This window comes from Heliangelus exortis, chromosome 5, assembly GCF_036169615.1.
Source record: "Heliangelus exortis chromosome 5, bHelExo1.hap1, whole genome shotgun sequence".
Classification (NCBI taxonomy): Eukaryota; Metazoa; Chordata; class Aves; order Apodiformes; family Trochilidae; genus Heliangelus; species Heliangelus exortis.
Genome location: NC_092426.1, coordinates 25,040,490 through 25,064,630, shown reverse-complemented (window position 1 = coordinate 25,064,630; position 24,141 = coordinate 25,040,490). Strand labels below are relative to the sequence as shown.

Here is a 24,141-nt window from a genome sequence, read left to right as displayed (position 1 = left end):
AATTATACCCAGGGAAGAGAACCAAGGGAAATACTTCGAGGCTCAGAAGGGGTGTTGTACCGCCCTCCATGCTCCTTTCCCTCCCGCTCTCCGGCATGGCCCCGTGCCTGTTCCCCCGGCACGTCCAGCGCTGGAGGTTTCCCATGACCCAGGAGCCCCCGACGCGGCTCTCGGGGCGGATGCGGCTGACGGGGCCCCCCGGCTCCCCTCTCGCCCTGCGGGGGGGGAAGCTCGAGAGGGAGCTGCCGGCCCCCCCGTGTTCAGCGCTTTGCAGCCGCTCTGCCGCAGGCCCTGTGCTCCTGTCGCGACATGACGCACCGCGTGCGCGCGCCGGGCGGCGGGAGGAGAATGGGGCGCGCGCCCCCGAATGGGGGCGGGGCAGAGAGGCTGCGCGAGAGCAGCGCTCGTGCTGCGGCGCCTGCGCGCGGCGCGTGACCCGGAAGTGCTCCGGCGGGTCCCGGTCTGCGGTGTCGGTGGGGCCCTGCGCGCGCCCTCAGCCCCTCCGCCGCCGCCCCCGCCCCGCGCCCGCCATGTCCCGAGGCTCCAGCGCCGGCTTCGACCGCCACATCACCATCTTCTCGCCCGAGGGCCGCCTTTACCAAGTCGGTGGGTGTCCGGTCCGGGGGATGCTGCCGCTGAATTGCCCCGTCACGGGCCCGGCCTGCTCCCGCTGCCGCCTCCGCTTCCCGCCCGGCGGGGCCGCAGCCGGCGGGGAAAAGCTCCGCCCGAACCCGTCTGCCTCTGGGGAGGGGGAAATCGCGGTGCCTCCCGTAGCCGGGGAGTTTCGGGCCCGCGGTGTGCGGAGCAGCTGCGGTGCCGGCCGCGGGCCCGGCTTAGGAAGCTTCGAGCCAGGGTGGGCCCTGGCATGGGGAGAGACCTTCTCCCATTTCCCGTCTTTGTTCTCAATTGCTTGGTGACCAGACTGGCGGCCATCCAGAAGCTGATTATTCCCACTGACTTGTTAGTTTTTTTTCAATATATCTTGTAAAATTAGGAGCGTTGTGCTTTGTAATGTGAGACTTAACCATAGCTGTTGGAAATGGGACTCCAGCTGCCTCAGACCCTCTTAGGGTTACTGATGTTACTGATGTTACTGATGCCAGAGTAACAGGTTTAGTTTTTGAAGCTCTCTTCTCGTTACACCTGAATGCCATGTGTTATGCATATTGTGGTCTGTGAGACAGCAGCAGCCATCCTTTATTTCCAGGCTTCTTTGAACATTCTGCAATTAAGCTGCAGCCTAGCTTCATCTTCTTCTGTAGGCCAGGGAATCTTTTATTCTTACTTCTACAGTGCAGCAGATTCTGCAGAATCTGAGGAGAGTTCATTGGGAGTGTGCCTGGAGAAGCCTCACAACAGGGCCAGATTCATTGTTTTTGCAGCATCATCCTGATGCCATCTTCCCATGGAGCTTACCAGCTCCTCCCCAGCTGCACATACAGTGCATGGATGTCCATACCTCTGTCTGTTCTCCTGGAAAGGAGGTTGCTGGAACCACACTGCATTAATTGTGTGTGCTACCCAATAGATGCTTTTGTGTCTGCTCCTGAGTTTGTTTTTTTTCCCAGGAAAAAGGCTGTGTAAAATAATCTTCATGAGCAGGCATCCCAGTCACAAGCAGTCCATTTTCCAAAGAGGAACTAGCAAAGCACCTTCCTGTAGGTGTCTGTACATAGGTAGAAAGCTACCTGTACTGAAAATTATCTCTACTGGATACCTACATGTGGGTGCTGTGTTGCACGTTGAGTGTGCATAAGGCTTGCATGCAACTTGTGTACTGAGCCTTACACTTTATGGGTGGTAGGGACAGTGCTTCCTCACACAAGATGTCAGTGAGTCTGATGGAAGAGTCATGGGCTCTGAACTTCTGGTGCCATTTAAAGGGGCTGGTTGGTCTGCACTGCCTTTCTGGCTGTTTCTCTGTTGCAGTGCTACTTGTTGGAAAAAGTTTCTGCATCCTGTAGTAAAGAGGTAATTGAGCCTTGGTTTCCTGCATCCTGGGTGTATTCAGCCATTGGGTTAATGTGTGAGAAATGTGCAGTACCTCCATATCTTTTACTCAAGTCTTCTTAGCAGCAAGTATATGCATGTGCATTTGAGCCTCTGCTCACAGACCAGCTGTCTTAGAGATACTTGGAGTACCTGTATGCTATGAGAAGAAAAATTATCTAGGCATGCATAGACTTCCAGCAAGTATGAACTCACACTACCAGTGGCCAGGCTGATAACTCTGGCATGGTGCCACACAAGTGTCTCTGTTGGCCATCAGGTAGCCACAGCATGGACAGAAAGCTCATGTTGGCTTGTGGTCAGAGAGCTGAATCTAGCTTGCTCCTTTTCTTCCCTTCTTTTTCAATCCTGTATATCCTTGGATTCAGATTTATCAGGTGCTGTCAGGGATGGCCGTGGACATGTGGTGCTTTAAGGCCACCTTAAAACTTGAATTTTTTCTGGAAGTTGGCAGTACTTGAATAGATATTTCTGGTGTAGTGATCCTGGACTGAAATTCCTGTGCTTTACCTTAGGATCTGTCTTCTGCTTCCAAGGCTCAGAAAGCTCATGTGGCTTTGAAGTGATCTCATATTAGGAAAGTAAAGAGTTATTTCACCTATATTTCTCATTGCTGTAGTTAAAAATCTCCCAGAACATCAGTGTTGTCTTGCCACCTATTAGTTTCAATCTTCAGATGGGATGTTTCATCCAAGTGGGATTTTGGGAGGTGAAGAGAATTATTATCATCAAACTTCTGACTGTGGTGTGATGTGTTCAGGGAACAAGAGACTGCTCTTTTCAGAATGTGTACAGTACTACTGAAATACCTGGCAGAAAACAGACCTAAAACACCACAAGTCATTTGAATTTGTTGTACTGTAAGAGCCACTTCACTTTTTTACTTGTTTCTGAGCAGTGCAGATGGTAAGAACAGGGCAAGAAGGGACTGCAGCTCAGCAAGTCTGGTTATCAGAACTTGTCAGGGCACCTGTACCTGCTCCCATCTAAGTGTCACAAAATCACAGAAAAGTTGAGGTGGGAAGGGACCTCCAGAGGTCACCTGGTTCAGCCCCTATTGGAGGGGTAGCCCAGGACCACATGAAGGTGGCTTTTGAATGTTTCCAAAGAAGGAGATTCCACAGACTGGGCAAGCTGTGCCAGAGTTTGGTCACTCTCACATCAGTGAAAAAGTGTTTCCTGATGTTCGGATGGACCCTCCTGTGTTTCAGGTTGTGCCCATTGCCTCTCCTTCTATCACTGGGCACCACTAAAATAGAGCCTGGCCCTGTCCATCTTCTTTTCACCCTCCTTTCACACATTCGTACACATAAATAAACAAGTTTTGCAGAGCCCTGTCCTGAGGCTTCAAACATGAGCATTTTGTGGGCAGTGCTAGCTTTTTTCTCACTGGGTTCTGTGCTTGACTGCAGGCCAGTGCTGATCACCCCAGGGAAGGCAAGTGAAGAAGTGAGCTGAGTTGTGCTTCTCGTGGAGAGAAAAGGAGAACATTCATTAGTGTGTGTTTGGGTAACCCTAGATGCCCAAGAGTAATAAATACATGGCAAGCAGCTCCCTTCCATAACACTGACTCAGCAAATTGAACATCAAGGTCCTGGTATTGCAGGAGTTTTTTCATTTTCAAATTATTCCTCAGATTATATGCAGTCTCTTCCATAGATCTGAATGCAGCATTTAAAACTTAGGCATTTCTTGCTCCTGTGATGTTAGAAGATAGTTCTAACAGTTTGCTGCACTGTTGTTTTAGACACATTCATTCACATAGCTAACAAAAATCATCTACATTTACCTACTGCCTGAAACTTGCCTCTTCTAAAAAGTTATTGGGGATTTCTGAATGTTTATCATATATCACAAGGTCTTTTTTAAATTGTTCTTCTTAAGGCTTTTGAAACCACTAATCACGGGAAATTAATTTAATGGATCATACAAAATATATCTTAATCCATTATATGTACCTGAGTAATGCTATTTAGAATGCATGTGCATAGGTTTTGTTTTAAATAGTGAATAAAAGCATTGAAGTATTGTAATGTCAAGTCAGAAAATGTGATGGTAGGGTAAAAAACAATCTTCTGTGCATGGTCTATCATTTCAGTTTTCACCTGTATCAGTTAAAATCTGCAAAAGAAAATTGCATCCTTGCAATGGTAATAATGCTTGAATTACTAAACCTGTGCATGTTAAAAAGTATTATGTAAAGATTTGCAGTTACTGTAGGTTAAGGGTGGACCATTTTGGGTGGAGAACAGCCTTTTTGTTTTAAAAGATTCCATTGCTGCTGTGATGTTCTGTTGCTAACTGAACAAAAAGGTAAATTACTAGAAATATTGAAGGAAGCAGTAGTAGTGGTTTTGTAAAGAGTTACAAATTTAAGTCAAATTCCTATCAGAAAATTCTTGTGTGCACTAGAGACCTTAAACAGAAAAAGTGTCACACAAATATTAAAGTATTAAAAAGGCCAGGACTTGGTGAGAGTTCTGTGTTGGGGGAGGTGTGTCAGATTTGTACTGATATCTCTAATGCTGGTTTATTAACTTTTACATGTTTTTCTAGAATATGCATTTAAGGCCATAAACCAGGGTGGACTTACATCTGTAGCTGTTCGTGGGAAAGATTCTGCAGTAATTGTAACACAGAAGAAAGTACCTGTAAGTAGTCTGGTTTTTGGGGGGAGGCTGGAAGGAGACAAAAAAAAAAGATGGGGGTGAGATTCTGCAACACTGATACTATATTTATTAGCACTGACATATATTGTATATCTTACTATCATTCTACTTACTACAAATTCTAGCTCCATTTAGTGCTCATTTGTGTGTTTCCTCACTAAGTACTGTAATATTGGTTTTCTCTGTAGCTGTTGAAGGGTTAAAGCGAAAATATGGAGCTGGTCCTGCTGTAGTTTGGGATGCCTGCATTACTCTGGCTTGTAAGGGCTGAGTTGTCCATAATCAGTTTCCTGATTTCTTTCATCCCTACTCAGAAGAGGTTATACCAATAGCAGGCAGAACAGATTTTCATGAGTGTTTCAGCACAGTGGTGATGTGTTGTTGACTAAGGGAGAAAACAATGTTATATTTTGAGGGCAGAGTGCAATAAGGGCTCAGATTTTTGTATGTGTGTTCTCAAGAGGTTCTTCAGAGGTAAAAGGACTTTGATGTTGGCCATGCTCTAGCTGTCAGCCTTTTCCAGTTACTGAGGTTTTGCCTTCCTCATTCTTTTATTTTTTCCTTCATATACCTGTAGCAGTAAATAGTAGAGAGCCTGAAAGATAATTTCTAGCTGTTAGCTGATTTTTTTGTTTGTTTTCTCTAAATACCAGAGTCTTTTTTGTACTTTGAAGGACAGTGTTTTATATCAGCTTATTTCTATTTCTTCTGTAGGACAAGTTACTGGATTCCAACACAGTGACTCATTTATTCAGGATTACTGAAAATATTGGCTGTGTGATGACAGGAATGACAGGTATTGAATTCACCATCTTTTTAAGTATCTGAAGTGTGTCAGCTTTTTTATGTAGTTCATCTACTTTGCATCATGTAAAACAAGTGCTTTGGGAGATTTCTACTCAATCTTTTTGGAGAACTTCTCTTGTTCTGCTAGGTACACTTAAATACAGCTTAAAATTGAGCCTGGAATTTACATTCTCAAGCAATGGTAGGAATAATGTGGTGAATGTTCAGTGAAATTAATCTTAGTTCTTTCTCTCTAGCTGACAGCAGATCCCAGGTGCAGAGAGCCCGCTATGAGGCTGCTAACTGGAAGTACAAGTATGGCTATGACATCCCTGTGGATATGCTGTGCAAAAGGATTGCAGATATTTCTCAGGTCTATACTCAGAATGCAGAAATGAGGCCTCTTGGTTGCTGTAAGTACAGTTTATGAACTTAATCTTTTCTGTTTCGTGCAACTTCAAGTATAAGAAATACTCTCCCAATTTCAAATTTTGCAAGATACAGATGTAGCTGAAGGAGTAGAAGGGATGAACAGCCAAATGAGAGAGCAGTGTGGGAAGTCTTGAACTAGAGCCATGATTTTGCCATTGACTCAGCATTTGAATTGGAGTAAAAGGTTTAGGCACTCTGAAACATGTAATGCTATTTCTTCATAGTTTTTAAGGCTTAATCTGTTTGCACTTAAAAGGGCTGTGTGTCTGTGAGTGGGAGATGCTCTTTTTACTGTCTGTGTCTAGGTAAACATCACTATTAAACTACACTTGTGCAGATTTTGTGACCTTTTTAAATCTAAGTAATATGTATAGGGCAAAAATCTACATAATAGGTACTGTTAACTACTATACATGTACAGTGTAGAGAAGGGGTGCTTAAAAATATTTCACTTGCAAGCATTTTTACACCGATCTTGTTTTGTTAACAGCACATGCAGCTTAAATTTTAAAAAAAAGGCTGTGTGTAATGGTTTTTTTCAGAAATTCTTAATCATCTGTGTGTTCTGAGGTTGGTTCTGATTGGTTTTTTGTCTTATGTTTGGCTGTGACCAAATTATGATCATACTGTTAGGCTGTCTGGGAAGTGAGATAAAACACTTAATATTTATTCCATTGCTTTTTCATTATATGTTCTATCTAGGTTTCTTTTTGCTTGCTTGGGTTTATTGTGGGTTTTCTTCTTTTAGGATTTGATGAATCACTTCTTGTAATCATAGTAGGCACTAAAACTTCTCATGAAAGAGCTCACATTCAGGGTTGCACCACAGTTTCCATGATGGGGCAACTTTCCTATGCTTATAATGTCCAGTAATAATTATTCCTTTCTTCTTCTGGAATTTCCCATGCCTTGATAGTGATTTTTTTTTAAAATATGTGAATAAATTTTTTTTATTATTATTTTACTTAACCTTTCTTTGAAAAGATGATGGCAGTACTTTTTCCCTGTGGTAGTAATAGTTGCTCAGAAGCTTATCAGCTCTAACTACTAGTTGAAAACTACACAAGTACAAAGAAAAACTCAAATCTTTGTCCTTGTTCTGATTTTTTTCTTTTTTGCAAGTACTGCTTTTAAATTATTTTTAGTTTGCATATTGAGACTATACAACCGTAAATGTAGAAGTAAACACAGATGTCTTTCGTTGGTGTGACCTGATTGTGTTGTTTGAAGTCTGTCCAACTTGAAATGGTCTTCAAAGACTCAGTTTTATGTTCTGGTATTTTCACAGTTCACGTCAGATAGTTTTGTTTTCTCTAAAGAAAGGAGGGAAAGGGATGTAACGCAGTCCTTTTCAGGATTACAGTCAAGAAATCTAAAGTTGATTGTTTTAATAGTTTCATTATTTTCAGGCTATTTGTAAAGTTACTTTCTGATAGAAGGCACTTACTAGAACTGTTGCTCACTCTATTAAAATATTATGCAGTACACAGGAAGAGAACTGTAGCTGGGTTAACTTTGTATCAGGATTCAACTTTTTTGTATTCCCTGACATGGTTCTCTATATACAGAGTGTAGCAAAAATTCCCTTCTTTGGGAATGAAAGAAATCTGGTTTGCAGTAAACCGAGTTGCACACCTGGTGATGAGATGCTGGTAAGCACCAGCAGATTAGAAATACAGAGGAAATCACAGGTCTAGGTATTGGAAAGGTTCCCAAAAATGTACTGCTGTGAATTCACATGTTTCACAGGGGAGGAGGATCTGTTCTACAACTTAATGAAATTGCTAAAATTGTGGAAAAGTACATTTACCAATTTTCTCTTCAAGGTATGATTTTGATTGGTATTGATGAAGAGCATGGCCCTCAGGTGTACAAGTGTGATCCAGCAGGTTACTATTGTGGATTCAAGGCCACAGCTGCAGGAGTTAAACAGACAGAGTCAACCAGTTTTCTTGAAAAGAAAGTAAAGAAGAAATTTGATTGGACATATGAGCAAACAGTAGAGGTAGGCCAGCAGAATAAAGATTTGTTGAAGTATTTTTAATATGGTGTATGTTTGCTTGTGATACAAAGGAATGCATTTCCTGTTTTCTTACAATTCTGTATTACTGCCAAAGCAAGTACAGCTATTTCAACAAAAAAATTTTCTGAAGGTATTTTGGAAGTGTTTAAATAGATATGTAATCTGCTTTTTCTGCTTTACATTCGCTGAAGCAAAACCTGTAGTTGTAGCATTCCCACTGTAGCTGGTTGGTTACTGCAGTGCTCAATTCTGTGGATACCACTACTGTTGTCTTTTAATGGCACTTAAAACAATCTTCAAGTTAAAAACCATTCCCAACAGAATGGGGTAGTGCTTATTTGTCAGGTTTGTAAATACAAGACCAGTTGTTATGTCTACTGTGAAAGCTGTTGTTCAAGGCCCATTATAAGAGTGTATCCTACTTATAGAATAGGTCAATGAACTTACTTTATAATCATCCTTACTTTTTCACTTACTCTGTAGAGATCTGTCTGAACTGTCCTTTTGCTTGGCCCACCTTCTTGTTCCTCTCCCACAGTATTACATTTGTTGCATCACAAGACCACTGGTTGAAATGAGGAACAGTAACCTAAGCTAAGTAGCTGTAGCCTAATTCCCCTGAAAGATTAAACAGAGAATTGTATTAATGTGAATACTGTGCAGATTCACACCTTCAGCTAACTTGCTTCTGAAGTCAACATTACTGTGCAAGTACCATTTTTAAACAAAGGTTTTCAGCAAGGACTCATCGGTGTTGCATCTTGGGAAGTACTGATTTCTCTAAAGAGAAGATCCTGAGAGGGTTAAATAATTGTAGAATACTGAAATTGAATGTATTTGAAATGCCCTCAGATTCTTTTTTTAGCTTGGCTAAATATTTTTCAAATTAAATGTGTTTTTCTATTACTGCTTGGTTATAATGAGCATGTGTTTTAGCTGAGCTGTTGGAGGTAGGTAAAACAGTATTTTCATGTTATTGTTTTTAATTCATAAAACTTTCATGGTATGGTGGAAATTCTTACTTGGTAAATGATCTTCCAGTGAAATCCTGGATGCACTACTGTACCTGTGTGTCTTTGTAAAAATACTGAGATTGTGAGTGTCAATCAGTCACTGTTCTTCTAAAGCCAGCAGTGACAGGGAGAAACAAGACTGCCAAGTGAAAACAAGAAATAACATTTTTGTGATGTTCTTCTTGTGCACACATTGTTATTTAAAAAAAATAATAATTTGTCGTGTTGTGTTAGAGGTAATGCTCCAAGGATAAGAATTCTGTTTGGGGTTTTTGGGTTGCATTTTGGTTGGTTGGGTGTTGTGGGTGGTTGTTTTTTTTTTTTACATTTTGACGTCTGTGGTCTTACAGAATCATCACAGGATCAATGTATTACCAGTATATTTTAAATAAACCTTAGAAAAGTTGCATCTTGTATTCTACAGTTCCTAAAACATTACTGATCATACTTAAATGCCTGCCTGTCATAATAGCTGATATGATGAGCATCTGGTTACACAGCTGTTTTATGGAACTTCTTTTTGTGCTCAGTCATCATTTTAGGAATATGTCTTTAGCATTATTATGACCTTACTGCAGGGTTTAGTTTGAGTGAGGTTGCAGAGAACACCCTTTAGAACAGGTGATGATTATGGTGGAAAAAGAAGTTCAGGTCTGGTAAAATGCAGCTTTTAGAAACAGAGTAATTTTAATTACCAGAGAGAAAGCCCAAATGGAAGCTACTCAAGTGATGTGTTTTGAATAATCTTGGACTGCAGTGATGTCTGTCTTGTTTGCCACTAATGAAACATGTTCTGTCCTTGAGGCCTGGGGATTTTTTCTTTGTCTGATAAAAGGTTTTCATTTTGTTGTGGGGTGATTTTTTTTTTTTCTGCTGCAAAAATGACATGTCCTGTTGATAGGGTTTTTTAGGGAGAGGACCAGAGAGGGACTTCATTCTGTATCAGAAACTGTTTGAAACTTTTCAGCAGAGGTTTTGAGGTGAAAGGAGGTAACTTAAAACTATAAGGAAGGCTAGTCAGTAATGCTGTCTAGATTTAAAAAGAAAAAAGCATCAGTGCTTTCTGTTTAATTAGTTTTTTTGTCCTCTTTCAGACAGCAATAACATGCCTGTCTACTGTACTATCCATTGATTTCAAACCTTCAGAAATAGAAGTTGGTGTAGTTACAGTGGAAAATCCTAAATTCAGGTAAGTCATCAGTGATGGTGGAACTTGGTGTGTTTCTCTGGTTATGTGCAATTAGTTTTAACTTCCTGTTGTAATGCAAAATAATTGAGAGAACTGTGAAGTTGAAGCTCATTTTACTTGTAACTCTACCAAACATGTAGGGCAAAAGACATTGTTTTTAAAAAATGTTAACCAAGTTTTAAAATTTTGCCCTTTTTCAGTTAATAGCTTACAAATTTGTCTGATTTGAAATACTCTTTTTTAATTTGACAAGATTAGTAAATCTGACATTTGAAAATCACTGCAGTGATTTGGATCTGGCTGAACTTTCAGTTTCTGAGTACACTGCATTCTCAACCAGTATGAAACCAAGACACCTGCAATTCCCTTCCTCCCCTGTTACTGCCCAAATCTGAGGGCCATGCACTGTGAGCAGCAAGGTTATTTGGCAGTCTGTCGAGGCAACACCTGGAAATCTTCCTGCTGAAGGTTACACCTCACATCAGATGCAGTGTCTTTGACAACCTTCTCACCACACAATGTATAGTTGCAGAAGAATGTATTAAATGTGAGCAAATAAGTTTTGGGGCTTTTTTGTTAATGCAGAAGTACCCTCTTGGTATGTCTTCCCAAATATTTAGTTAAGGCTGGCTTGCTGCAGAGGAGTTCAGTTATTTCTCCCTTAGCCTCTCCTGCCTTTTTTTTTTTATATAAAAAAATAAAGCAAAGAGGAATAACTAGGTAGGAAAGAAGTGTCCTCTGCTGCTTGCTGTTTGATAGGTGGGGATTGGAGAGCAGCTTCAAACCTTTAGGTCCTACAAGTGCGTATTTTTAGTGCTCCTTAACGTGTTTGAAGTTGACATGGTGATGAGAGGTGGTTTTGCATTTGGTGGTGTCTGTTTAGAACAACAGAACAGCACAGTGTTTTGGAAAAAGCCTGTGGGACCTGCATTACCCTTTTTCTACTGCTGCTCAAGGGTCACATGCCAGTTTCTGCCAAACTTCATTTACTGCTCTCATGTTCTTTTCAGGAAGAATGGATAACAAAGAGAGGGAGAAGGCTAAGAAAATCTGTGTCCCCCTATAATAATCGTACTAATTACTATACCCATCCTTCCCACCAGGTCCCAACTTGCAAATACATTACTCATGAGGAATTACCTGTTCTTTTCTTACCAGTTTTCATACCAGTTGTTACCTCTTTGCTCTCTAGTGCCTTTGATTCTTCCTTTATTTTTCAAAAAGAATTGGAAAGTCAGCCTTTGGCCCTGGCAGCAGAGCTTTAAAGGGCTGCATCTGAAAGATGCATTGTATGAAGCTTCTGTATGTATTGGGTTGTAATATTGAAGCTCAAGGGGAAGAATCAGTTAAGGTATTTAACATTTCTTTTTGTTCTTTCAGGATCCTTACAGAAGCAGAGATTGATGTGCACCTTGTAGCTCTGGCAGAGAGAGACTAATTAGGGTTCCCATTTGCATTGTTGGTGCTTTTGGCCAGGATATTTGTTGAAAAGAAAACACTTATTAATGGCTTTAGGTTATGGGTGTAAAACAATGTTCACTATATGATGTATTTTACTCTGTACAAATAAAACAGAGGTTTTTGAAATACTTGATGTCTCCTTTTAATGTAGGGTTTTTTTAACTTTCAGTTTTATGAAACTCATAAAAATGCATGATGAGTTAGAATAAATCTCTGATGATTGCCTTTTAGTTATATTTTATCAGAAATTTTATACTCTGTGCTATATATGGCTTCAAGTGTAAAGTTTTATATCACATGTGCATGTCTTGAGATAAGTCTTACAACTGCACATATTCTCTTCTTGGCCTGGTATTTCAAGGCTTGTAATGCTACTGGCTTAACTGTGAGGAGATGAAGATCTTCGTATTTGCTCAGATTTGTATGAGGATATAGGACAAAAACAGCTGGAAAACACTTGAGCTGCAAATTCCAGATCATTCCTTGAGGCTGATTTATTCGGGGTGCAAGTAGAGAATTTAATGGTCATTGCTATAATTAAGCAGCTCTGAAGTTAACATTTATTTGGGGGAACACATTCTTTGTGCAGTGTGTACTTTGCAATTTTGGCTGGTTTTCACCTCTCTGGTTTTGAGCAGTACCAGAAACAGTCTTGGGGTTGCAGGAGGCCACCAAAGTCCATTAACAAGAATGTCTCTGGGAAACAATTCTCCTGGTTCCTTAAAAGGTTCTGGGGTTAGGAAAAAAAGAAGAGACTGCAAAAACTTGAGTCAAGGTGAAGAAATTTTGTTTCGCTGCAGTTGAAGAGGTTTCAAAATTATTCCAAATACTTCCTGATATTTTTTTTGGTTGGTTTTTCTTTCTTTCTGTTTTGAGACCTTTGGGAAGACCTCACAAGTCATCAGAAATTAGGATAACTTAATTTTTTTCGTATCACTTTACAGTTTAAGCCCCTTCTTTGAATGTGTATTTTTCAAGTTCATTGTAGTAAAGGAGATGCAAGTCTATGTTTGGTGGTTTTAGTAAAAGTTAACGCTAGCCTTTTGTGATAAGTGAGTTGAAGAGATTCAACTGTACTGTGAGTTGTTGACTTAACATGAATTTCCATTAGTGCCTCCAAATTTCAGGTTCTCTCTTGCCATATAATGGATAGATGTTAAGATGAAGCCACTTTGATTCTAGTTTGGGTTGGTTATCTAAAATTTGGTGTGGTTTTGTGCAGCAACTGGCAGAACAAATAGTAATGGCACATTGCAGAGGTCTGTGTCAAGTGACAGAAGTGAAATCCTGGCCAAGTGACAGCTGAGTTCCTGCAACTTCCTAGGGCCCTTCTTCCTTCACTACAGTTGTAGAACAACCTGGAATTTCAGTAGACTCAATCATTATCGCATTAACACTGATACTTTATATACATGAGACTTTGCTAATATTTTTTTCAACAGAACAAATTATAAAGAAGATGTCAGTTGGGGAGCTATCTGACTGGAGCACACTTGCATAGTGATTTGTATTAAAACTCTCTTAACACCTTTAATTCTAAGATTGTGTAACTCAGGTAGTGATTTTGAGAGCACTGGGTGTTTGTACCTTATGCTTTTGCACTGCAGAACATCCCATCGCATATTCAGAGATGACGAAATAAGCTGCCTACAATGTATTAACAGGGAGCCTTTTTTTAATAAGCAAGGTTAAAATTGCAGCAACTGAAATGCCATTTTTGGTAGTATTTTGTGCAAATTCATGAAATTCATGAAAATTCACGGTTCTCTTTTCATACAAATTATGAGGGTTTTCCTTACTCAGTCAAAGCTTTTTGTTGCTTAAGATAAGGCAGCTACACAGATGGGGTTGCCTGCCCCAGTGGGAAAATCCCTTGTGTTACACATCCACGTGATGACATTCCTCACACCCTGGAGCAGGCAGCACCAGCAACCATCCTGTATCAGCCCCAGCCGGTGTTGAACTGTACCTGGTATCGCCTGCTCTTCCAAACCTGGCACTTGCAGAGAAACTAGGGAATGCATTATATGATCCTGACACTTCTGGTTTGGGCAGAGCTTGTAAAGAGTGATACCAGACTTGGGCTCACTCCATATGTTTGTGATGTGCCAGTGCTGAAAACTCAGGCAGATGCAGTTAAGAGCGTGAATGCTAAGCAGGAATAGGATCAAGTTTTACTTGTTATTTGCTTGTTATATGTGGTTGAGAGTGTAAGGGTGCAAATGCCAAGTGCGTGGCCTCAGCTTAGGTAAATCACTGTTTTTTGGACTCTGTGAAAAGCATCTGGATTTCTTATGAACAACCCCCGAGGGGGCCCTAGAAGCAGCTACAGCATGTGTTACAGACAGAAATAGCTTAGCAGGGAGTCCTAACTTCAGTAATCTGTGGGTCACCAGGAGCTGCCTGTGTGTTCATTCATCCTGGAAACAAAAGATGTTAAGGCAGGTGGTAATGGACCTCTCCAGGATTTCAGATACTTCAGTGCAATGTGCTGCTGAACCAACTTGTAATGCACAAAGTGAGACCAGACCTTTTCATGTTGTAAAGCCCCCAGTGGTGACAGTCTAAGCACAGAGAAGTAAATGGGAAATTCAGGTAAAGCACCTACATGTAGATATATAAAACCATTTTTAATGACATGGAATATATTGAATTCTTCTCTGTCCTATTATTAAGCCAGGTTTACCAAATAAGAAATGTTTTGTTTCGGTGCATCTTGCTGGAAGTAAGATGACAGAAGTAGATCTGTAGCTGGCTTGCATCTGAAAAAAAAAAAAGACCACAAACTTTCCCCTGTTTGTTGTTTTTTTTTTTCTTCCCCTGACACAGAGCATCAGGGGATGTTTTGAGTTCTGCAAAACAGCAGCCTTGTTGGCTCACGAGGTCAAGTTTTGTGGCATGTATCCATGGCAATATTCATGTTTTCTTCTAGGAAAAAATCCCCTACACTACCACAGTCATAACACTAGGGGCACTAGTTTTCATTTTGTAATCACTGATTTATGTTTTTCTTGAGGTGGGAAGTTCTTAAATTGCCATAGCTTGTTCCAGCCAGTTCTTGCTAGTAACAGTTTGTTCTGTTCTCTTGTTTTGTTGTAACCCAAACTATTTGGAAACAACGCAAGACATCCTGTATTTCAGGATCAGTTGGAGCAGTGAACTTAAACCCCTCATGCCCCAACTAAAACAAGGATCATCATGTGCTTATGCAAAGCTGCTTAAAATAGTGTCTGGATTTTGTGTATCCTGATTCTCACATTAAAAAAACAAACCAAACATAACACAAAACATTTTCTCCTGTCCTTTGTACTATGTACAGATAAACTTGTGTGTCTTAAATGACTGTCAAAACCCCAAGTTAATAGGAACATTTGCTGCTGTTCACCAAGCTTTCCTTAGCACAGTAATCTTCTCTCGAGCACCAGTCTTACCTGTGTCACCATCATCTGTGACACTTCTGTGCTACAGTGTTAAATCTGGGAATTGTGATGTACTTGACTGTAACCCTGGTGAATAAACAGACCCAGCATGTCACTAAGTTAAAGTCCAGATAACTGCATTTGGCAGAATCGAGTCATCTAGAATGAAGTGTTTGCTTTCATTCTTTGGGACGATGGTTTTCTCCTGATACTTTTTAGAACCTATCAGCCACAATTGAGCTTCCCTCTGCTGCAGATGCACTACATGGCCTTGCTGTGCAACCCGTTGTGGCTTAGCTCATAATGTACGTGGGACCAGAAGCCTCTGGAATGCAGTTTCCTGCGGAGGCTTTAGCAGCCTAGCATGCAGATTAGGGCACAAAAGCCACACTGTAACTTTTTGCCAGAAAAATTAATTTTGTTTGTTTTTTCTCCCAGAAAACTGCCTTGTGACATCCACTGGCATAGAGAATTGTGAACATAAGGTATTTAATCCTTCATGGAATTCCTTAGACTAGAAAACAACCTTCTTTCTCTAGAGAGTCAGACTTCGTAGCTGTGGATGGAGAAACATGGCAGGAATGTCACGGATTGGGATTATGTGATCAGGAATAGGAATTCTTTTGGGTGAGAGATGCTACTGCTGTGATGACTGCAGGTACACTTGCCCTCCTTCCTGTTTGTCTACACTTCTCCTTCAGACAGCAGGGATGCTTATTTACATTTCTAATGAGCCACTCTGTTAACTAATGGAAAATATTGTTTTGTTCAGTTCAGTTCTCTGTTGCATTAATGACCAGCTCGCTGTAGAATCACACTGGCTGTAGCTCTGGTGTAAAGCAGGCAAGAGGAAGATGGGATTGCACTGACTCTGGTTTAAGCTGCTGTGGAAACCATGGGCTGCATCACCAAAGGAACAGGAGTAGCCATAGCTCTTCCTCTTGACTACTCTGACTGAAACCCATGTGATGGCACTGTTCCTCCAAAGTGGTATTTGACTCTGTCACTGCGTGACACGAGCCTTCATTTGAGCAGCATCAAGACTACCCCTTGCCCAGGCAGGGTTTAGGCTGAGGAAGGTTTCTTTGAGTGTGGTGCTGTTACAGCAGTTCCTCCTTGGTTTCTCTGCTCATATCCCATTGTATAGTCCAGCAATTTTCAGGGCTACCTGAGGAATCTGAGTTGGAAACAAGTCTGTGTTTTTAAAAAAATTAATTAAATTTAAATATCCATCCACTGAAGTAGCATTAACTCAGTTTGGGCAGTGGTTTGACCTTGATCCTGGTCCTGCAATGGTGCCATCACCACATGGATCAGGAAGCAGTGCAGGACAGGATGTATATGGAGGGTCTGCTTACACCAGTGGTGTGTGGTAGGAATGGCAGTCAAAATCCTTCCTTGTAAGCAAATGTTTTCCTTAGGGAGAGAGGGCATATCAGTTCTCTGAATCCTTTGAATCCTTCTTTCTGGAATCTAACTGGCAGCTGGCACAGCTGGCCAGGCAGAGGTCCCTCTGAGCAGTGCAGATTTAGGATGTTTAGGAAGAACTTTCAACAAGGTGTCAAGAAAACCTACAGCAAGTTGGCTGCCGAAGCGGACAACTGCACAAGTGGGATGGGCAGCATTTCTTCCATTCCCTTTTCTATCCCTGTCCCTAAACCACTTGTAGCTGTGCACACCTTCAGGGCATAGTGAAGACATTTATTTGCATTATTAGCTTAGTTTCCGTTAACAATATTTGGAAATGCCTCATGTACAGGAAACACACAAACAAACAAACAAGCTGGGGACAGAGTGGCTGGAGAGCAGACAGACAGAAAGGGACCTGGGAGTCTGGATGGACAGAAAGCTGAACATGAGCCAGCAGTGTGCCCAGGTAGCCAAGAAGGCCAATGGCATCCTGGCCTGTGTCAGGAACAATGTGGCCAGCAGGTCCAGGGAAGGGATTCTGCCCCTGTACTCAGCGCTGGTGAGGCCACACCTTGAGTCCTGTGTCCAGTTCTGGGCCCCTCAGTTCAGGAAGGATATCGAGGTCCTGGAGCAGGTCCAAAGGAGGGCAACCAGGCTGGTGAAGGAACTCAAGCACAGATCCTATGAGGAGAGGCTGAGGGAGCTGGGGCTGTTCAGTCTGGAGAAGAGGAGGCTCAGGGGAGACCTCATCACTCTCTACAAACACCTGAAAGGAGGGTGTAGCCAGGTGGGGGTTGGTCCCTTTTCCCAGGCAACTCTCAGCAAGACAAGAGGGCACGGTCTCAAGTTGTGCCGGGGGAGGTTTAGGTTGGACATTAGAAAGAATTTCTTTACCGAGAGGGTGATCAGGCATTGGAATGGGCTGCCCCGGGAAGTGGTGGATTCTCCGTCCCTGGAGATATTTAAAAAGAGACTGGATGTGGCACTCAGTGCCATGGTCTGGTAACTGCAGCGATAGTGGATCAAGGGTTGGACTTGATCTCTGAGGTCCCTTCCAACCCAGCCAATTCTAGATTCTATGATTCTATGATGTGGTGACCTTTGAAAACAGGCTACCAGGTTAGCACAGTCACTTACTGCCCCCGGAGGCAAAAGGAGGTGACTGTAAGAAGGCCAGAGGCCTGGAGTCGAGGCTGTGAGCTGAAGGGACTGGGAGGGACCTGAGGATTTTCGGTGGCAGGAAGGATGATGACTGACGTGCTGCCAGGTAGTGGTGAGCTGCCCGAGCCCTCGGTCCCTGCTGGATTCCTCAGGCTGTAGCTCTTGGTTGTTCTGCCTCGCGGGTGTCTGCACCCATGAAACATTTGCTGAATGCTTGCTAGAACCATAGGGGATGATATTATATCTTCTTGTCTTCAGGAAAAGTTTCTCTCAGTAACCTATCTTGCCAAGTAAATACAGTATAGTAAAGTGTAAAATTGCCTGTTAAGTGCAAAGATATCAAAAAGTTGTATCTCTTGGGTGACAGCAATACACACAAGGAAGTAATTTTTAAACTTTTTTTCTACTTTGACTACTTTGCACTGACGACTACATCTTTCTCACTCCAACATGGGAAACAAACCTGAACTCTTGCGTAGGGACATCTGCCTGACGTGCAGTAATGGTCCAGAAATTCAAAGGCAAGAGTAACAGAGTTGCATGGGGGAGAAAAAATTTTACAAATGTCCTAATATCCAGTTGAGGGTTTTGATGATCTGAAAAAGGGCATAAGTTTGTCTACAAAAAGAAGATAAAAAGAGTTAATGATAAGTAGCACTAGAAGTGGTTTGTATTACAGGAATGAAGTAGCAAGGGTCAATTTTAAGAAGGAGATTTAGTTATTAATAGAAAAAAAGAGGATAAAATAGATTTGTCTGCTCTCTGATGCTAGAGCTATTGCCATATGTAATGCATTCAGAAGGAGGATGAGAGGGAAACTGCTTCTCTTGAAGCCTCTGATGAAGCACACACAAAATGAGGTTACAGACTTTATTTCAGGTGCAGAAAATAATGAGAAAGTGATGCTTTCCCACTTTTGTAGCAAAGGAAAACACATACCATCACAAACTGTGAACACTTGTGCTCTGTTACAAGAATCCATGCTGTAATCCAGCTGTGCTGGGGGTGTGAAGGAGCTTTCAAAAGGGCTGGCAAGGCCAAGGTGTGCTGCAAGAGCAGAGCAGGCAAAGGAGCTTCTAAGCTCAGGTTTATAATGTTTGGCTCTTGGCGTGAACAGGTCAGGGCATGGGCCACACTATCTTTAGCAGATCCAGGGTGGAAACGACCGCCTTCTGTCACTGCATGGTCCCGTGCCATCCTTGTGCCAGCAATGCCATACATGTGATTACAAGCTGGCCCAGCTCAAGGAGTCTGTCCGGGCTAGTACTTGCCTCTTTGTCACTGGGATTAACTTTTGCCTGGCTCAGCTGCCTGGCTCACCCCGGTTGCACAAGGGAGGAGGGAGAGGATAGATCTTCTGGAAACAGGGAGAGCAGGACCCAGCTCAGCACAGGCTCATGTTTCCTCATCCTGTCAGAGTGCGAAAAGCTCACCCCTTGATTTGGTTGTGCCACATATTATTGTGGCTGGTTATATTGTGTTGGGATTTTAAACCATTTTGAGATGGATCATTACCTAGAAGAATAAACAATTGCTTTTTGCCAACTTTGCACACATCGCTTGCTCGTGGCAGTACAAGGACCATCCTCCAGATTGTGCTTCAGCCCACTCTGCAGGCACCTCACTCATTCAGACCCACACGAGGCATGGGAAACTTCAGGCGTGTGCAACTTTCAGTTTTGCACAGAGCAGGTGGCTGTAAGAGATGGATTTGAGAGCTGCAGTTACTGCCTGGAACTGCTCCTGCTGGTGGAAGCCTTGAGCTCCCTCCCTCTGCTCTTGACAAACAACGGAGCTGCTGAGACAGGTCAGCTGTGCTGCCTCCTGTGCTGCTGCCCACTCTCCCGAAATGTTCTGCCTCTGATTTGCCCTCTGAAGGTCTGTTGAAAATCGATACAGAAAATTAAGCCAAATATCTCGGAGTACACTTAGGGTGAAAGATGTGTATTTATACAACTTGAGTATTTGCAATGACTGTGAACAAAACCTAAGCACTTGGTTTTGCACATCTGTTGATTTTTAGAGCTGGGAAAGAAAAGAGTTTTGTAAGGAAGGGTCACATGAGGATAGCCAAGCTGGAGAGGAAGCCAGCACAAGAACCACCAGGCTCTCGTGAGCCTTGTGCCATGGGCTGTGGGAGAGGATTCAGAACAGTGATTAAATATAGTTGCAGCAGAACCTGCTTGGCTTGTTTCAGCTGGATTTGTGCTTTGAAATTTCAATTAAAAATATCCTTATGTGGTGCAGTCTCTCCAATGATAGCACCAGGGAAGACACATCTCCCCAGGCTTTGAGTCCTGCTGGTTTAGTCCCTCAGTGGTTCCCCCTTGGTACTCAGCTTGCTCCTGTACTGCTACAGCCTTGTGTCTCAGGTGGCTTTGCTGGAGCCCACTGCCACTGGTGACACTGAGGAATATTGCCACCCTTCTTTCTTGCCTCTTCTTAATAAAAAATTATGGTTATTCCAACAATTTTTAACATGTTTAAAGAGCAGTCTCATGCCAACCAACTAACTTCCATTAACTGGTCTCATTTACAGGTGTTTTAAAAACATCTTATACTCAGATCACGGGGGAAAAAAAAAAAAAAAAAGACAAATTCTGCAGGAAGCAAGTTGTACAATACCAGGATAAGGATAGTTTAAAATCTGTCAAAGAGGTCCTAGTCCTGTCCCCTCTAACTTCCACGCACTTAGATGTTAATTACTCTTCTATTAAACTGTAAACAGCAGAAAAATTTCAAGGCAATTTTCCCCACCCCCAGCTGCTCTGAGGCCCACCCTGAAAGAAGCAGTGAAAACCTGTGCTTGTTTTTGTTGGTACCCCACCTACAGCACAGGGCTCCACCCTGGAGGGAATTCCCACACTCCGTAATTGTACTGCTGCAGGGAGGCCAAATATCCAACAAGCCCAGAACTGAACTTGATTCCAGATCCTGTAAAAAAAGTAGAAATCTATATGAATGTGCATAGTCTCTTCCGAGTCCTTTGCCCATCTGAAGATTTTCTCTGCTAGTGTTTTTGAATCTCTTGCAGCTGAACCAAATGGCATCTGCTCAGTGCAGAGAGGTACGGTGGCCTTTGCACCTGGGACAGAGTGAGGTTTTGGTGTTTTTTTAAATTTTTTAAAATTATTTTTATTTCTTTCTATACAAACAGGTAAAAAAAATGGGTTTTCATCTGCTAAGGCTATAGTGGTCTGGTGTCTGTTTTTACCTCTTGTGGTCAGATGGGCAGTGATATCTTTCCGCCTAGGGACTGGAGGTCAAAGTTCATTGTGCTTGAAATACTACAGTGCAGATAACAGCTTCACAGTGAGATTCCCTGCAGGGTTAGCATCTGAGTGCTTCAATCTGGGGGTTGGCCTCTTCAGTGAGATCTGTAAAAGGGCCTGTTAGGACCAAATTAAAAGACAAATTAGAGTCAGAGGGTGCAAGCAGTGAGGTTTTGCCGGCTCTGTGTGGGGATGCGGGCACCCAACCCTGCAGTCCCCACGGAGCATGACACGGTCCCACCCTCCCCTGCAGGGATATGGGAGCACTGCACCATCCCAGATGCCCAGCAGCAGCAGCATGGGAGGTACTGGGAAGGACCAGTGGGTGTCATGCTGGCAGGCTGGCAGGGTGTGGGTGTGGAAGGAGCTGACTGGGGCAGTCCCACCTTCCCCAAGGTCACACGTCAGCCCCAGCCCTGCCAGCATCTTTTGTAGTGTCAGCAGGTCCACAAGGACAGGAGGCAGGAGGTCCTCTGGGTGCTTCCTGTGTCTCACAGCTTACAGGGTCTCACCTGGTTTGTGTGGGCCTGCCAGGTGATTGCTGTGGGCTGCCCAGGGTGGGGAAAGTGCCACAACTTCAGCTAGGATCCGGGATACTGGCTCAGCAAGGAGAAGTAGAGGTACCAAAAGCCCCTCCTGGTTTCCCAGTTCCCAGACTTCTCCTCCATTCAAAAGTACCATGTATAAAGACAGTGTCACAGCCTGGGAAACCCCTGTCTTGCACAGTTTCCTTCCTCTTTTCTTCTTCCTAAAACACTGTGGCTTTGTCATTACACAACCAGAGTGCCCTCTGAGCAAGGAAAGGAGAGCATGACCAGCATGGCAGCCAGGGTCCATTCCCTGCAGTCTCTGCAGACTCACCTCCTGGGAGACCCTTCTGGCATGAGGAAGAGGGAGGCATCATCCTTTTATCCTCAGCCATTTTGTCAGAAGAATAGACAGTTCTGCTTGCAAAAAACAGCTTTTAAAAACCACTAACTTTCTAACATTTTTAAGCCAAAATGTTCCTGATTTTAAGCAGGTAAAGAGCAAAGTCTGCAAACAGGAGAAAAGGTGCTGTACAAGCAGCCTTAACAGAGCTTTTAACTTTAGCAGAAATACATTTTTCACAAAGGGGAAAACCCCTTCAAATGCCTCAAGCCTGACTGCTCAGCTACAGAGCCTGGAGAATCAGGGGCTATGAACATGTTGGAATGCAAGCCTTGGCTCTCCTCCCCCTGCCAGCAGCAGGAGGGGCACCAGGAGTTACCATGGACTGTGTGAATGAATTTTGCCTGAGTGAAGTGCATTTGCTCCTCTTCTGGAGGTCAGGGATTATTTACTTGCTGCTGAAGGGAAACTGGTTTAGCCACAGTGCTGATTACCTTCCTCTAGAAATCCCCCTGAGGAGAAGCTGAGTAAGCTGAACCACTGGATGCTGAGCCCAGAGCAATGCTTTTCTCCTAGAGCAGCTGTTGCCACATAATACAAAGCAGAAGATAATTTTTTTTTTAAAGAAAAAAACCAAAAACAAACAAGCAAACAAAAGATGGAAAAAAGAAAGGGAGGGGAAATGTATTCAGGGAGATGTTCTGTCATTGTGTACGTCTCTTGCTGTGTTCAGCTGCAAGGCAAAGCTGGCTGAAAAACTGAGAGAAATATGCCTTTTTTTAAGGAAGAACTGTAGCACATCCATCCCACAGTTCCTGTGGGCTTAGTTTTCATCCATTTTTCCTAACCAACCAATCTGACTTTTAGATGTGTGTGTTTTCTGCCCCAGTCCTGCAGACTTGTTGGAAACATCCTCAAATGTTTCGACTTTGGGCAAATGCTCAGCAAGAATGGGGGAGATCCCAAATGACATTCAGATTAGGAAAAGGCATCTCAACTTGTGGATCAAAACTTCTGCTTCTGCAGTGCTTCAGAGCAGCAGAGTGTTACCAAGGGGTTAAATGGGACTAGGATGGGGAATACAGCTGATTGTCACTGACCTTCCCATCAGCATGTGACCCTCTGAGTCTGTACACTCAGTGGAAATCAGGCCCTGGCTGACAGTGTTTTCCACTTGAATCACTATAAAAGCGGGTGAGAAGAACCCTGGGCAAATGGGTAATAACCAGAAAATGGCCCAAAACACCTCATGTGCCTTATTGTCCCGAGGGGGATTTTGCCCCCACCCGCCATGGTGGGGCATGGGACCAACCTCACCCTGGCTGGGCAGCCTGTGTTAGGGAAGTGAGAAACACTTTAATAAGACCTGCCAGGTGTGTGCTGTGTTTGCCTTGGTCTGGGTGATTCCCCAGAAAACCACAGTCCAGGCCAAATGAGTGGCTTGGTGCCAGTGCTGGCACAGCTCCACCACTGCAGCTTTCCACGGGAGCTGGGGGAGCAGCCTCTCCTCCTGCTCCTGCAGCTGCCAGGCACCTCGAAAGAAAGAAAAGAGTATGAGGACAGGAAGATGACTCTCCCTGCTGCTCCCGAGCCCACCAGAAAGCCCTGCCTTCTCCCCAACATGTCCCATCAGGGACTCTCCCTGGAGGGCATGGAAAAGCATCTTCCTTCAAAACCAGAGAACAGGAGTTCCGTCTTTGCAAGTTCTCACAGGAAACACTCTGCTTTCTGAGCAAAAAAACTAAAAAAGAGCATCTGCACGGCACACCCATTTTTACTGAAATCCTGCACATGTAGCTAGAAATTGCATTGGCTTGATCCAGGGGTGATTTTGCTTTGAGGATAACAATTTCAGGCAATGTATTCATCAGTATCTCTGCTCTGATCTGCTTTGGTTGCCTGACAATTGCTTTCCCAAATTGCTCAGAGTTTCTGCAAGTTTCTGTGCTTCTGCCCCCAACCCCGGCCCTTGCTGAGAAGTTTTCCTGGGTTCTCAGAGATGTTGTGGGTAACATCATATATTTACCACCCAAACCAGGGTTTTACTGGATACTCCAGGGCACTTCCACTTCAAGGCTCTTCCCTTTCACAACTCGTCTGCAGTGCCTGTGCTCAGCACAGCACATCACTGGTTTACAGTCTTCAAGGCAAATCCACCCTGTAGCTCTCTGCCTTCTAAGGAAATGGAAGAAATAAGTGCATTGACATTTCAGTTGTGACATAGAGCATTCATGAAGCAGAGAAAAAAGATCAGCCTAAACATGTGCCTTGCTCAATTAGCTAATTAGAGTGGAAGTGGCAGAACCCTTCTTGCTGAGCATCAGCAGCTCATGAGAGCTGAGTCACCAGGACACCTATCTGCCAGCAGCTGGTTTGGGAAATGCCAGCCACCTCTCAGAGGACCCACACGTGATGGCATGTGCTGC

The 24,141-nt window shown here is 43.2% G+C and overlaps 1 protein-coding gene and 1 long non-coding RNA gene across 2 annotated transcripts; one reads left to right on the top strand and one right to left on the bottom strand.

Annotated features, from left to right (window-relative positions):
* Positions 1-426: 426 nt before the first annotated feature.
* On the top strand, positions 427-11,711 carry PSMA6 (proteasome 20S subunit alpha 6). Its single transcript, XM_071746129.1, has 7 exons — positions 427-606; positions 4,567-4,661; positions 5,394-5,475; positions 5,723-5,878; positions 7,724-7,902; positions 10,028-10,122; positions 11,503-11,711. Exons 1-7 carry the CDS (start codon positions 531-533, stop codon positions 11,558-11,560), a joined length of 741 nt encoding a protein of 246 aa, XP_071602230.1. The 5' UTR covers positions 427-530; the 3' UTR covers positions 11,561-11,711.
* A 6,718-nt stretch (positions 11,712-18,429) lies between these two features.
* On the bottom strand, positions 18,430-21,028 carry LOC139797174 (uncharacterized). Its single transcript, XR_011726333.1, has 2 exons — positions 20,401-21,028; positions 18,430-19,269 (listed from the first exon to the last, which is right to left on the bottom strand). It is a non-coding gene; the product is annotated as an uncharacterized lncRNA (long non-coding RNA).
* Between the last annotated feature and the right edge of the window lie 3,113 nt (positions 21,029-24,141).